The following is a 16,400-nucleotide window of genomic DNA, read 5'->3' on the forward strand; positions in this document are numbered from 1 at the left end:
AAAAAAAAAAAAAAAAAAAAAAAAAATACTCGGGGTGCTGTAAGAGACGGGTTACATATTTCTTCTGGGAGATAAGGCAGGGAATAGGCATTAGAGGAAAGATATAATTACATATTCTCTCTTTCATGTATGGCTTTTATCCCTCCTAGCTGGGCTCAACTTTACTACTTTTATTTAAGCTGGCACACATATATATATTTTGAAGCAGGCATTGTGCTAGGAAGCTTCTACGCACGAAATTCCTACGTAACCTTTCTTATAGGCCAGTAAAAAACTGACTCTGGACGCCAGGTTATTCAACCCCAGCGTCCCTAACCTCTCAGTAGTCCTTGAGCAGGCATCCAGACTCAATGAAAGGAAAACACAAAGCATTCTGGCTTAGAGAGAGGATCTGGTTCAACTCAGACTTCTTCTTCTTTTTTTATTTTTAATAAAAAAAATTTTTTTTAAGTCTTTATTGAATTTGTTGCAATACTGCTTCTGTTTTATGTTTGGTTTTTTGGCCCTGAGGCAGGTGGGATCTAGCCCCCAAACCAGGGATCGAACACGCACCCCTGCATTGGAAGGCGAAGTCTTAACCACTGGACCTCCAGGGATGTCCCCAACTCAGACTTCTAATTTCACTGTCCCGACCCCAGTCACTGGGCTGAGGCACTGGCACTACACTGGCTCCTTTAGGGTAAGCTCTGGCCTTATTCCTTCCTACAACTTTCTTAGCACATGAACAGTAATTTAAGAGAGAACTGTAAACAAAATTACTTTACAGGTTTATACTAGTATAATAGTTACCACTCTTTTGTTGCAACAATTTTGGCTCCATTTTGTTCCGATGAATATCTATTACAAGGCAATATTTCAAATCCACTGTCGGTTGCAAACATTCGCAAGTAAATAAATACCTAAAACAGAAAAAAAAAAGTGACACCTACTTTACATTATTTATCTTGCTAGACTTCCTCAGAATTATAAAAGCAAACCACCACCAACAATGAAAAAATTTAAGATTAAGTAACAAATTTTGTTATTTTAAAATTTCCCATACTTGTGTACCTGGTGACTTGGCTATGTTACTCTAAAAGTTCACAGTAAGTTTCCCTTCTGGATGACAGAGTTTTCTCTATGGATAATCACACAAGTTATCTGATGTGTTATTAGGTCTTCATATTGATTAGTTTTATGAAAATTTCATTTAAAATTTCAGTGTTCCCTACAATTTAGGCTCATGCAAACAGATAAACAGTACTAATTTGGTTAATGAGCTCACGTGCTCCTTGAACAATCTCTCCTGCGTTTTGCTCTTGTTGAGAAAATAGTGCCGCGCCCACTCTCCTGAGGTCAGACATTTGAAGGCTTTCTCCAAGTGCTCATCTTTCTTGAAACGTTCAATTACTTCCTTTAGTTCTTCTTGTCTTCCTTTAATAGGCCGAAATCTGAAAGAAATCAGAACAATAACTTTAGTTATCTTCCATCATCCTTGGGCCACTGCTTAAGAGACCTTGAGAAAAAAGTAACCTAAAAACAGCCAGACCTAACAGAAGAGTAATAATAAGTAATCTTGATGATTATTACTAAAGTAATATTGATCACCAGGAGTTATAATTTCTCTTTCTTCAAACTATACTTTAATATTTTTATTTCAGTTAGCTCATTAACTGAGAGGTGACCAGGTGATTCAAATGAAAGCTGTCTGATTCAGGCTTTTATAACTAGTCATCTACTTTGGGAGGTACAAAACAATAGATCTAGAATAGAGCTCATCTAATTGAGTTAGAATGACAAGAATTTTTTAAAACATGCAGAATCAAGCCAGAAGAGTGCAAGGCAATAAGCTTCAGAAGAAGGATGAAGCAAACAAAATCATGCCATAAACAAAAACATCCTCTATGTACATAGTTAGAAAAACCCCAAACTAAGCATCCCAACAGGTCTTGAAACACACCTTGATGTTCCAACATCCATGTCAAATTAATCTTTGATAACTGCGTTCAGAGAACAAAAAGTGTGCAAAAGTACAACTCTAGCGGTGATACTGTTGTGGTGGTGATGGAAGGAAAAACTGTTGGGGTAGAATTTTAGAAGGCTTCCATGTAAAATCAGCTATAATGACTACAGAATATCACATGGCTATGCACATATTAACACATGATACAATCATGGCCCAAGTAAAACTTAAGTTGTACTCATTTTGAAGCTATGTTCTCAATAAAACATGTAATATGGTTAAAGGTACTTGGATCTTAATTCCAAAATTTCTTCTCATGTCGATTTCATTTGGTCTACTTTCCAAAATAAGGTTAGGTTTTTTTAAAATTAACATCCAGCAAAACAAGGAATTACAGACTGTTCTTCAAATAAAACACATTAAGAAAAAAATATTAGTGTCTCAGGAGAAAAACTATTTGAACTATGAATCTTGCTCTAGCATCTAAAACTGCACATCGCAGACACCTGAGAATTCTAAACTGAGATAACATCTAGCATAGACTCCAGCAAAGGAAGCATTCAAGCAGTATTTTGTTTTCCAAATAAGCTATCACAAATGTATTCATCACATTTCAGTAAGATTTTAAGCCACAATATTTCACCAAGGCTTATTTATTAGGTGCTGTGTACACATGTGCTATGGTGGAAAATGTAAGCTAGAAGACATGGCTACTGTTCTTGAAGGTAAAATTTTGCTGGGACCGAAAGCCATATGCATGCATCAAACAGATAAGCAAGGCATCAATATGCAAGTGCATGTTCATGTGGTACAAACAACACTGCAGCAGCACTCTGAAGTATGGAAATTATAACTAAGGTGTGAGGTTTGTTTGGGAAGGGGGCAGTTTGGAGTTGACTTTGATATGGGCCGTGAGGAAAGTGGTGAATTTAGATTTCTAAAGAAAAAGCAGAATATTACTATAGGCAGGAAGGAAAATCAAAAGAAGGAAAACAAAGTGAGAGAAATTCTAAGCAGAGGATCTTAAGGCTTGATTCAGAGATGACAGGAGCTGAGGGAGTCAGCTGGCGAGTAACAGTAAAGGAGAGTTCTAAAACGAGGAAGAGGGGAGACATGAGGAACAGGACAGTAACACAATTTACTAGGCAGGATCTCTAGAGGCCTTCAGATGTGTGAGCATGCTGACACCTCTAGGAGCTTACTAGCTGCAGACTCCAGTTTCAGTAAGCTCTTAACACTACTAATAGAACAATCTGAAGGAGTTCTAGAGACATCATATGAAGAAATGGACAATGCCCTGTTTTATTTCCCGTTTCAATCAGTTAGCACACCAGCCCTCACAGACAGACGAGTGGAAGTCCTTTAGACAATTCCGAATGTCTTTAATTAGGCTGTCAGACTATGGTATCAGAGAACCACTAACATAAAGATTTGCAGAACTGTGAAAGTATCCAAACGTCCATACAGTTATAAGATTAAACTACTTACTTGCAGCCATCATTAAGTGATTTCATCAAGATTGGGTTTCTCTAAGAAACCCAGTCTAAATCCTTCTGGCTGCAACCCTACACCACGGGGTTATTTGCAAATGAAGGACAGATAAGACCACCAAGCAGCTGTTAGCTAAGGCACACCACTCCAGGCAATACAAAGTGATGGGAAACAGATAACCGGAGTTTTACGCAGTAAACAGAAAAGCAGTAGTTCACTTTGAGCAAATACAATGAATAATCCATGATGTTAAGTGATGGACAGGGCTGCAAACGACAGGAGCCAAGCAATCTTTACATGTTCAACGTGGGACTGACCAACGGTGCCACTTGTAAAGTAAATGCATGGCTCGACACATTAGAGAGCAAGAGGCAGGACTAAGTTCACCTGAAGATCTTAAGAACATGGCAGAAAGTAAGTTACAGACCTGGAATGGACACTGGCTATTCCTGACAGGTTTTACGTGTGCTCTCCGCTCCCTGAAACTTCCTATCTAAAAATACCTTTCAGCTATCCTTTTGTTTACTCTTTGTTCATGATGCCAAACAATTTATATGCTAAAACCAACACAAAATAATCAACTCTTAAGTTAATAATATTCTGCCTTCCACATATCCTGGGACTTTTATTTCTGCTTTCCTGCCTTCTACTGCCTCAAACACAAACCCCCAAAACTGTCCCTTGTTGCCCACTAAGCAAGAACCTCTACTTTACTTAAAATGTAATTTACTGTCAAAACTTACTGTCACAGTTGGCTGCTATAGGCGTGAAATGATAGTGAGGCAAAGGAGGAAGAAAATGGTTCTGGGTGCAGATGGGAAGGGGAAGAGACAGTTGTTTTCGATAACCCTATAGAAGAACATCAAAATCACCTGGCTGACAGTTCCAGTCAAATCCCATTGTAACAAAAACTGCGGGGAAATAAAAATTATTTAATAACATAAGATTGTTACAACTATTAGGGCCAGAGCAAAAGGCACTGAGGACCTTAGAAAAAATTAATTTTCTATTACTGAATAGAAAAACACGCTCTGTCCTCTCCTTAACCACAATCACTCTAAATCTCCCGTACGAACTGCACAAAGCTATCCTTACGCCATGACTCCTAAAGCTAGGAGAGAATTTAGATTATCTAAAAATTATCTCTTGTTCCATAAATGAGGAAAATAAGGCCCAATGAGGGCTAACTGCTGGAAGGACTGGGACTGTTACCCAGGCCTTTCTCGGCCCCGCTCTTATCTGAACCACGAGAGCCCTCTTGTGTCGTTCTGTCATGAGAACAGGGTCTGACTTGTATTCACCGCTGCGTGCCAGCACTGAGCTTGGCCAGAGACAGCGCTGACTGGTACCCTGACAGCACCATGAAAGGGGTGGAAACAAATTGACTATTTGGGGGTGGGTGGGCTGGGGTGGGCTGGGATGGCAGGGGAGGCAAGAGAAACAGGTATTCGGCATTTCCACATCAACGTGCCCCTCTTCCCTCTTAATATTTAACATTTGCAACTTTAAATAAACCAAACATTTATTTTTCTCTTTCCACACCTCTCTGATCAATGGCTGGTATAAGAAATTTTAAAATATGTCATTTACAATTGTTTACTACTAAAAGGGGCAGAAAAAAACATATGAATTCACACTCCCACACACCTGTTCCCCACTCTTTCCAGAGACTGACTTCCCAGGTTTTCTTGCTATTTGGTTTTTCTGTTTCCAAACCCAAGAGACCACTGTGGCAATGAAGAAAAGTTGCAGATTTGTATTAGCTGCACTACCGTGCCCTTCCATTAGCATGTACAACCAAGAGCTACTGGAGGGAGGGGAAAGAGGAGGGGGGACAGAAAAAAGGGAGCAAGGGAAGGAGGGAGGAAGAGAGAGAAAAATGCTCAAATATTTAAGATATAAAATAAAACCATGAGTCAACATCGTGAACACATTTCCCCCTTGAAGACAGATTAACTGCGAACTGACAGTTCGTAGATGCCGAGTGGAGGAGTCATGCTAGGACCACAGCTCTTCATTCCTTCTTGACCTGAAAATAAACAGCAACCAGAAACATACCTGGCTGAGTCCTGCAATCAGTGCTCAGCTAATCCCATGGAGTGACTCCTGATTTTTGGAAGATTTCTCTTAAAATTACCCTGTTATGGAGTACAAGTCGTTTTTTAAATACAGCTATTACTAAGACCAAACTAGTTTAAAAGGTTTGCAAAATGTTCTAAAAATCGTGTTTATGCTGACACCTCCAATTACTTAACATAAAAGAACATTTATAAAGGCTGAAACAGGTTAGTTTGTATCTTATTACTGTTTGTAATGCTCTCTACCTACCTCACAGGGTTGTTGTGAGAAAAACTGTCAGATTTTGAAAAATGCCTTGAGCTCCTCGAAGGAAAGGCGCTATATAAATGCAAAAACAAACAACAACAATAAAAAACTATTTGTATAATTTGTACTTGTAATTTCTAAACAGACTTACAATATTGGTTGTAGCAGAAATCCCTAAAATGCTGTGATACTCAAGAACTTTATGAAGACACGGGTCGGCCTAGCATGATAACAAAGTCCAGGAAGCTAAAACGCTTTCCTTCCCACATAACATCATTTTACCCTTGATTATATTAAGTTAGAAGGTCGAAAAGTTTCTTTATGCTTTCTAGTCAAGCACTTGATATTCAAGAGGCATTTAAAGTGATTTATAAATTCATATTCAACAGTGGATACGAATAATCAAATATATAAATAAGGAAAATAAAAATTAGATGGTTACAGTAGTGGAAGGATGAGTAAGGACTACACAGGCTGAAGTCTGTGCCCTGAGAGGACTCTTCCCATTTCTTTACAATGTGATGTCCCCCAACTCCTCAGGATACCATGAAATCGCTGGTCACGCAGCCCGAACGAGGGCGCATTACTGAAAGCATCCATTCCTGCTTCGCTACATTCATCTCTCCACTAGCTTTTTAAAAAAAATTAGAGGTATTACTAACAACTCTGTTCTCTGGTTAAAAGGAAGAACTTAAGTTTCATAACTGACAAAAGTCAACTAAATTGAAACATTTCCCAATAAATTGAAATTAATATTTTATTTATGCTTTTTCTAGGCATTCATGCCACAACTCTGACTGCCTTCTTAGTAAATACAGGGATATGTTAAGAGTAAAAACATAGGCAATTCATAATATAGCCAAATAATTAAATATCTACTGTTTCTGAACAGTATTCCTGAAGGTACAACTGAAATAAGTAGAGAGGAGGAGGGCATAAAAAAAGAGAAACTAAGTTCAAATCACAGATGTATAAACATGAGAACAAAGAGACCACTTATATAAGTAACAGGCGGACAGTTTGGAGAATTAAAACCCAAAGCTCCAATCACGTCCTCCAGTCACTTCTTTTGCACCCCAAAGAAAGAGGAGTCCACAAAAAGCTAATAATTTAAGAAATATTTATGGTTATTCAAATAAAGCACTATAGATTTTCTGTATTGTCTATAAAATATCTTTGAAAATGGGGTAAGTGACATTCTGGTAAATTCTTGCTCAGAAGATAAAGAACTATAAGTGATAATTTTCAAATAAATCCACTAAGTTTAATGAAAATGTATATACCTTTCATTAAGATTAACAAGCTTCATTAATAAAAATTCTGTATATTCCCCAAACGTCAGCTTACGAGAGTCTGTTAAAATACCTCTGGAATGAATGCCTCTGCTGAAAGGCGGAGAGCACACCTTGCTTTGACACAGCAACATCAACTGCTCAACCGCACTGGCCTAAGTGCCGACACTGTTACAAAGCCAGCGTAGTCTAACCAGGGAGCAGTAGCATTATCTACACCATGAACGGCTATTTTAGGAAGTGTCTGAGTAGGATTAAATGTTGCACTGGAAAATATGAATTTAGAGGTACCTGGATATGGTAAGGTCTTAAGTTTTAACAATATCTGTGTGGTAAACCTAAACTTGACATTTTAGGATTACATGTTTTAAAGTGAGCCCTAGAAAACGACTGATAAGGAACTTTCTATCCATTTAGCACATCGGGACAAAGCTCAGTAGGCTAGACGGTTTAAGACCTTGCTTCCCAACTGTAATTCGGAGCACGTTAGAAATGGAGACTCTCAGGCCCCACCTCACAGTTATTGAATCAGAACCTGCATCTTAACAAGATTCCCCAAGTGACTCATATGTAAACTAATTAAAAGAAGCAGTTGTCAAGGAGGACTTTTTAGAAAACATGAGTTATTTACTGTCGCAGAACCCAGTAACAGGTAACTCTTCACCCTCTGGAATAGTCAAAGCGTGGGGGCTTCTGAATACATGGAGTTCTTTCCCAAGCCACTACAACTTTTGTTGTAATTTTGATGGAAAACTTTTAAAAATGGTTTATTTGCTTCCATGTTTCAGTATACAAGGCATAACGAACAGAATCTGTTTCAATGATGACTCCAGGCCGTAATTATGGGCCTTTGTGTAATATTCTGAATGCCACTAGACTGTTGTGTGAAACAGTGAATCACATTTCTTACCTCGGAGAAAAAAAGGCTAACAGGTGAGTTAAATACTATTAGGACCCTAATAGTAGGAGAATGAGCCCTGGTCTCTTGGGTTCACTGGGAAATAGGGGATGTGGGCTTAAAATAATGCAAACTAGATTTTTAGTTGGACACTACGGCATCCAATTCTGCTGATTTTCCAGAGAACAGCCATCCATTTGCCTATGTAGAAAATTTAAGTATGTGCCCCTCTGACGGCAGGGAACTATTTAAATAATCTCTCAAGTCCATCCCAACTTTCACTTCGTTTTAGTAAGTAAAGATATATGATGACAGGAAATTACATGAAAATACCAAAGGCACATTTTAACCTGAATTACTTCTTTTGGGATTTAGACTATAATTGATAAATGAATTATCTTGTTTTAATTCTAGCAAGGGACAGAATTAATATAGGAAAAAACAGACACACAATTTTCCTCTAATCACCTGCCCCCAATTAATTACTGGTGACCACCCCTGTGGTGATCAAGCGCCTCTAGGGCAGTCACTGACACTGCAGCTACGGTAAGAATGAACAGTGGTCCAGAACCTGTTCCACGTTCTAAATCCCTGATGTTAGGCTTTTCTATCACTCGAAAGCCTTTGCCATGGAAGTTAAGAGGCAACACAAAGTTGTAACGTTCTGATTTAGTGCTTGGCGGCAGTTAATTATGAAATTACCTAAAGGCCTTTTTGGGAGCGAGATGATGTTTAAGAGAATTAGAATAAAGAAATTTAAAGGGTCACAGATTTCAAGAGCTATGTAGTATTTTATATAGATGGCATTTGATACTCAATAAAGTGGTTACACATCTATTTTCTTACCTGCATACTGAATATAACCATGTCTTTAAAAATATTCACTCTAACTTATAATGACTAGCTGAGTCTCAAAGATAAAACATAATGGCAAAAATGGGATAGGGAGGGTGGGAGGGAGGGAGATGCAAGAGGGAAGAGATATGGGAACATATGTATATGTATAGCTGATTCATTTTGTTATAAAGCAGAAACTAACACACCATTGTAAAGCAATTATACTCCAATAAAGATGTTAAAAAAAACATAATGGTAAAATTCCCTATATACAGTGGAAAGTATTTGAAAGAATAAAAGTTTGTAATAAAATCATGAAAAAAACTGATGCAACCTAATTTAGGTAGAAAAAAAATCATACACATTTTCAAGGTTTTACAGGATGCATATTTCTTTCAGGTAATTCTCATCAACATTTAAAACAGAATATGGAGATGCCTCTCCAACTCTGTATTTTAATAGAAGTATCCCAAGATAAAATAAGAACACAGAATTAAAACTGACAACTCATGGAAGCTTATGTTGCTTTTCTTGACTCACACATGGAAAATCCTCCTGCAGCAAAATCTTTCCTTTAATGTCATTTTAAATTTTGACTGAAAGTAAAATTAGCCATCTATTTTCTTAAGTTCAACAATATCATCTGTTCCACTCAGGATAAAGACAAAATTACCTAGTATTCATTTTGTGTGTTTGAAAACCTAAATAGGGATCAAGAACCAAACTGGTTGCTAAGTCATCATTTTCACAGAGTTCCTTGGCAGACATTCCAGAAGATGGTACATATCGACTCTGTCCTTCGAATCCTGAATTACCATTACCTGTGAGAAGAAAAAAGAAGAAAAATTAACTCGCACTGAGTACTACTTAAATCTACCTTAAAAACCTTTAGCTTCACTGCCCATTCAAGTTAGTAATTAAGAATTGAAATTGCTTATTTCTATCAGTTTTACTAATTAAGAATTGAGTACCCTTTGCAAAAACAGAAAACCAAATGCAGTAAATTAACCGAGTTATTGAGAGCATTTTTGTTAGATAATATTATCAGGTTTCCCAAGAACGGGGTCTGGATAGTTGTGAGAATCTGACTCAGATGCCTTACTTGCGTCTCCAAGGAAGAGTTGAGACACAGGAGATGGGCAGATGTTCATCACAGTAGCAAGACAGCACAAAGGGCCGCTACAGACAGGGCTGGCATGAGAAGGAAACAAGAGGAACACGAGATACCCTCTGCAGTAAGCGCCAGAAGGCTAAATCTCAGGAACCAAAACGGAGCCTCCAGGCATTACCTTCCACTTCCTGCTTGTGGGCAGACGTGTGATTATCATCCCCACTTTGCTGGCAACTCAGGCCCAGAGGTTAAGAAACTTGCCTGTGATTACACAGCCAGGCAGGAGAAGAGGGGAGAGAAGTAGAGAGAGTCTGACAGGCCTATTTCTAACACCTGTTTGAACCAGATTTTGAAGGAACGGATAAAAATAGGGAAGTGACTGAAAAAGATAACTGAAGGAACTGGGTTTAACTGTGGAAGGAAAACAATGTAAAGAGAGGAAAGCAAGGCCAAATTTGTATGGATGAAGTTTCATCAGTGCTGATTCACGTTTGATGTATACGTCACTGAGGGTCTTCGTGGAGTCAGCACATGCAATTACAGAGGATACCAGCAGTATAACTTTAAGCCTCTCAAAATTAAGAGGTGGAAGAATGAGTGACAAAGTGAGACGTCTAACCTTTTCACCCACTGTTCCAATAAAGAAATAAACACTTACATGTCTAAGTCCCTGCCAAAGGGTCAGTATATGATTTTGAATCAAATTATTTGCATGTAGGTATGTATAAAACTATCAAAGTTGTTATATTTTCTATACCAGCTTTATTAACACTTAATTCACATACCATACAGTTCACCCATTTAAAGTGTACAATTCAATGGTTTTAAGTATATTCACAGAATTGTGTAACCATCACCACAATCAATTCTGGCACATGTTCATCCCCCCAAAAGAAACTTCATACCTACTGGAAGTTATTATCCATTTCTCCCTCCCCCACAGACCCTGGCAACCACTAATCTACTCTGTTTCTAGGGATTTGCCTAGTCTGAAAATTTCATATAGATGGAATCATACGTGTTTTTTTGTGACTGGCTTCTTTCAATTAGCATGTTTTCAAGGTTCATCCACGTTGTACCATGCAGCAGTACTTCATTCCTTATTATGGCCAAATAATATTCCACTGTGTGGATAGACCACATTTGGCTGCACCATTTTATGTTCCCAAAAAATAGTGTATGTAAATTCTCCACATCATCACCAACACTTGTTACTATTTGTCCTTTTGATTTCAGACATTCTAGTGATTGTGAAGTGGTGGTTTTGATTTGATTTTCTCTGATGACTAATGATTTTGAGCATCTTTTCATGTATTGGCCATTTGTCTATCTCTGGAGAAATGTGTCTATTCAGATCCCTTGCGCATTTAAAAATGGGAGTTTTGTGTTTTTTTTTTTGCGCTACGCGGGCCTCTCACTGTTGTGGCCTCTCCCGTTGCGGAGCACAGGCTCCGGACGCGCAGGCTAAGCGGCCATGGCTCACGGGCCCAGCCGCTCCGCGGCATGTGGGATCTTCCCAGACCGGGGCATGAACCCGTGTCCCCTGCATCGGCAGGCGGACTCTCAACCACTGTGCCCTGCACCAGGGAAGCCCTGGAGTTTGTCTTTTATTACTGACTTGTAAAGAGTTCTTTATTCTGGATACTAGTTCTTTATCAGATATGTGATTTGAAAATATTTTCTCCTGTTCTGTAAGCTGTCTTTCCACGTTCTTGATGGTAACGCTTAAAGTTTGCAACTTTGGTAAATTTCATGTACTTTTTTTTTTCTTCTGTTCCCTGTGCTTTTAGTGTCATATCCAAGAAACCACTGCCTAATCCAAAGTTATGAAAATTTATGCGTATGTTTTCTTCTGGAGAGTTTTATAAGCTTTTAATTTAGGTCTTTGATCCATTTTGAGGTGTTTTTTTTTGCGGTACGCGGGCATCTCACTGTTGTGGTCTCTCCCGTTGTGGAGCACAGGCTCCGGACGCGCAGGCTCAGCGGCCATGACTCATGGGCCCAGCCGCGCTGCGGCATGTGGGATCTTCCCGGACCGGGGCACGAACCCGTGTCCCCTGCATCGGCAGGCGGACTGTCAACCACTGCGCCACCAGGGAAGCCCCATTTTGAGTTTTTTACATACAGTGTGAGGTCGGATCCAATTTCATTCTTTTGCATGTGGATATACAGTTTTGCCAACCCCAACTGTTGAAAAGACTATTCTTTCCTCAATTTTATTGGCACTTTTGTCAAAAATCAGTTGACTACAAACATGAGGGTTCTTTCTGGATTCTCAATTCTATTCCACGTATATCTACCCACATGCAAGTATAAGACTGTCTTGATTACTGCAGCTTTGTAGTAAGCTTTGGAACCGAGAAGTATAAACCTTCCACATTGTTCTTTTTCAAGACTGTTTTAGCTATTCTGGATCCCCTGAATTTCCATAAGAATTTTAGGATCAGCCTGTCAATTTCTGCAAAGAAGCCAGCTGAGATTTTGATAGGGACTACATTCAATAGGCAGGTCATTTGGGGAGTATTACCATCTTAACGATATTAAGTTGTCTAATCAATGAACATGGGATGTCTTTCCATTTATTTATTTTTCTTTCCATTTATGTATTTTTTATTTATTTTTGGCTGTGTTGGGTCTCCGTTACTGCACGAGGGCTTTCTCTAGCTGCGGCAGCGGGGGCTACTCTTCGCTGCGGTGCGTGGGCTTCTCATTGCGGTGGCTTCTCTTGTCGCGGAGCACTGGCTCTAGGCGCGTGGGCTTCAGTAGTTGTGGCTCACGGGCTCTGGAGCGCAGGCTCAGTAGTTGTGGCACAAGGGCTCAGTTTCTCCGCAGCATGTGCGATCTTCCCAGACCAGGGCTCGAACCCATGTCCCCTGCATTGGCAGACAGATTCTTAACCACTGTGCCACCAGGGAAGCCCTTTCCATTTGTTTAGATCTTCTTTTAATTTCTTTCAACAATGTTTTATCATTTTCAGAGTTTAAGTTTTATACTTTATTGTTAAATTTGTTGCTAAATATTTTTTCTTTTTGATGCCCTGTAAACGAAATTGTTAATTTCATTTTTGGATTGTTTACTGAAAGTGCATAGATATACAATTGATTTTTGTATACTTGTATCCTCCAACCTTACTGAACTCATTTATTCTAATATTTTAGTGGATTCCTTAGGATTTTCTATATACACAATCATGTCACCTGCAAATATTGTTTTACTACTTCTTTTCCAATTTGGATGCCTCTAAGTTCATTTTCTCACCTAATGGTTGTAATCAGAACTTCTAGTACAATGCTGAATAGAAGTGGTGAGAACAAATATAGTTCTGTCTTGTTCCTGATCTTAGGGGAAACCATTCACCATTAAATATGACATTAAGCTTTATCAGGTTGAAGAATTCCCTTCTGTTCCTAGTTTGCTGTTTTTATCCTGAAAGGGTGTTGGATTTTGTCAAGTGCTTTTTCTGCATCTATTGGGATGACAGTATGGTTTTTGTCCTTGATTGTACTCATATGGTATCATATCAATTGCTTCTCAGATATTAAACCAAACTTGCATTCCTGGGATAAATCCCACTTGGGCATGCTATAGAATTCTTTTCATCTGTTGCTGGATTTGGTTGGCTAGTATTTTATTGAGGATTTTTGCATCTATATTTATTAGAGATATTGGTCTATAGGTCTTCTTCTCTTATGATGTCTTTGGTTTTGGTAGCAGGATAATATTGGCCTTTTCTTTGTAGGTAGTGTTTTTTTTGCTTTGTTTTTAAAGCTACTAATTCAATCTTTTTTACTTGCTATAGGTTTATTCAGATTTTGTATAAATAAGATTTATTAAATCGGTTTCAGTAATTTATTACTTTCTAGAAATTTGTTCACTTAATCTAAGTTACTTAACTTCTTGGTATACAGTTGTCCATAGTATTCTGTTACAATCCTTTTTATTTTTCTAAGGCAGTCTAGTAATGTCTCCTCTTTCCAGGTTGATTCTTGAGTCTTTCTTTCCTAATCAGTCTTGCTTAAGGGTTTGCCAGTTCTTGTTGATCTTTTCAAAGAACCAACTTTTTAGCTTTGCTGATTTTCTCTATTCTCTTTCTATTCTCTATTTTGTTAATTTCTACTCTGTTATTTCCTTCCTTCTGCTTACTTTGGGCTTAGTTTGCTCTCTCTCTCTTTTTCTGGTGTTTTAAGGTGAAAGGTTATTGATTGAGATCTTTCTTCATTTCCCTTTTGATTTTGTCTTTAACCCACTGGTTATTCAGGAGTGAGTTAATTTCCACATATTTGTGTTTCCCAAATTTCTGTTATTCATTTCTAATTTTACTCCATTGTGGTCGGAACATATATTGTATGATTTCAATCCTTTTACATTGATTGAGGGGCTTAAAGTATGGCCTAGTCTATGGTCCATTCTGAATAATGTTTCATGGCTCTTGAAAAGAATGTGTATTCTGCTGTGTTCTATAGATGTCTGTTAGGAAGAGTTGGTATAGGACTATTTGAGTCTTCTTTCCTTCTTGATTTTCTGCTTAGCTGTTCTATCCATTATTGGAAGTGGGGAACTGAAGTCTCCAAATTATTGTTGAATTATCTAAGATTTCTCCCTTCAATTTTGTGAATTTTTGCTTCATGTACTCTGCGGCTCTGATGTTAGGTGAAGTCGTTGCAGTTTATCTAAGGTGATGCAATGCTTTGTTTCTCTTCATCATTGGCTCTATTTTTGCACCATTTGTGCCCAATAATATTCAATGTGATGCTGTTCATCTTCACACTCTCTGGGTTTTTCCAACCCATCCGTCCAAATCTGTCTACACTTGGCGAAGTGTAGCTCATGTAATGGTCATTTTCAAAATTCTTATGTACCTCCAACAACCAAACTAATTAAGACCTTTTTGCACTGATGTCCAAAAAGGAGGCCAACAGCAATTTGGAAAAAAAAAAAAAAAAAAGATTTAAGAGATGCCTAATTTACTGACCAGAGCCAATACCACTGCCATAATCACTACATTTCTCAGTTCCTTCAGGTTCCCACCACACGCTAAGGGGGTGAGGAGGTGTCCAGGTAGAGGCAAACCCATCAGTCTTGGGCTCTCTCCTTACCCCTATCCCAAGCAGGGATATCGTCTAGTTTATTTGGTTTGTTTGTTTTTTGGTTTTTTAAACAGAAACAGTGACCTGATCTGATATGGAAAAGTTAAGGGCAGCCTGGGCCCAGTGAATAGCATAGACCCATAAAAGGTAAGAAGGAAATGAGATCAGAACTGGTGCACTCTATCTGAAACTGTAGCAAATGCCAGGCTAATCAATCCAAATCTACCGGAAGTAGGCCAATTCCAACACAAACTAAGGCTATTTAGTTGTGGCTAAATTAACCTTAGGAAAAGAAGAAATATAAAAAGTTGTCTGGGACTTCCCTGGTGGTCCAGTGGTTAGGACTCCGCGCTCTCACCGCCAAGGGAGCGGGTTCAATCCCTGATCGGGGAACTAAGATCCTGCAAGCCGCATGGTGCAAAGAAAGGAAGGAAGGAAGGAAGGAAGGAAGGAAGGAAGGAAGGAAGAAAAAGTTGTCCTTAACATGGCCATCTAATTTTGGACAATATTTATATAGCTGCCTACTTAGCTTACACTTATCCTGGGGCATTTTACTACTCTTAAAAGAACTATGAAACATGTATCAAATCTACACTTTCTTGAACTCTCAGTAAGTAGAGGTAAAAAAGTAACTCATTATCAATACTTCTTCTCTGTTAGGATAAACTGTTCACCCTACATAAATAGAAGAAATGGCGACAATTTGAAAAGCTGCCCTAACTTCCACTTATCATGTAAATTAGGGTTGACTTTATCATTCATATTGCTCTGTAAGTTTTTAAAAAAATACATACTTAAACTTACATCAAATATAAAAAAACACAGTTTGAACTTAAAAGAAATTTAATAGCAGTACTTTAATATTTTTAATAGAACAAATAACCATTCAGTTATAAATTCTACAAAATATAAAGTTATGCATATAAAAACATTATATTAAGAATTAAACTTGAGTTGTATACAATGTTTGATGAGAATAAAAGTTGATATAACTTTGAAAGAGTAAAAAAACTATACTGTTAACTGTGAGAACATAAAAAAATTGTTTTGAAAACAACAGAGAACAGAATACACATTACAAAGTGGAAAGAATTACTGCCCCATATCACAATCAAAAGAGTGACAGTTGAAGTATGTACATACATCTGCTTGACCTCCTCTCGGCTGCGTTCTTGCCAGCCTTCACGGTGTCCTTTCCCGTGTGCTGTAATTTTGATTGATTCTGCTGATGGTCATTAGACAACTTGCCTCCATTTCTCCTGCCATTCAACACCATGTTCTTGGATTCTCCCAACCACTTCATACCCACAGACAGCCTGACCCAGGTGCATTTAGTCACTCTCTTCAAATAGCTTAGAGAATAATTTCAATGTTCTCTCCTAACAGAAACAAAACATGAAAAAACAAAACAAAATGG

General features: G+C 38.2%; 1 protein-coding gene across 5 annotated transcripts in view; it reads right to left on the reverse strand.

The window, feature by feature from the left end:
- The window catches only part of KMT5B (lysine methyltransferase 5B), a 51,440-nt gene that overhangs the window by 16,651 nt on the left and 18,389 nt on the right, over positions 1-16,400 (reverse strand). For 4 of the 5 annotated variants that reach the window (XM_029207490.1, XM_029207493.1, XM_029207492.1 and 1 more), the window contains 5 exons: positions 16,127-16,362; positions 9,459-9,606; positions 5,762-5,830; positions 1,265-1,430; positions 790-899 (listed from right to left, as the gene is read on the reverse strand). In XM_029207490.1, the coding sequence (XP_029063323.1) occupies positions 790-899; positions 1,265-1,430; positions 5,762-5,830; positions 9,459-9,606; positions 16,127-16,286 (653 nt within the window). In that variant the 5' untranslated portion in view covers positions 16,287-16,362. Of the gene's footprint in view, positions 1-789; positions 900-1,264; positions 1,431-5,080; positions 5,831-9,458; positions 9,607-16,126; positions 16,363-16,400 lie in introns of all 5 variants that reach the window. The other variant, XM_029207494.1, reaches the window with a different exon arrangement.

The sequence above is a fragment of the Monodon monoceros genome, unplaced genomic scaffold (assembly GCF_005190385.1).
Source record: "Monodon monoceros isolate NGI ecotype Baffin Bay Population unplaced genomic scaffold, NGI_Narwhal_1 Super_Scaffold_7, whole genome shotgun sequence".
Lineage (NCBI taxonomy): Eukaryota > Metazoa > Chordata > Mammalia > Artiodactyla > Monodontidae > Monodon > Monodon monoceros.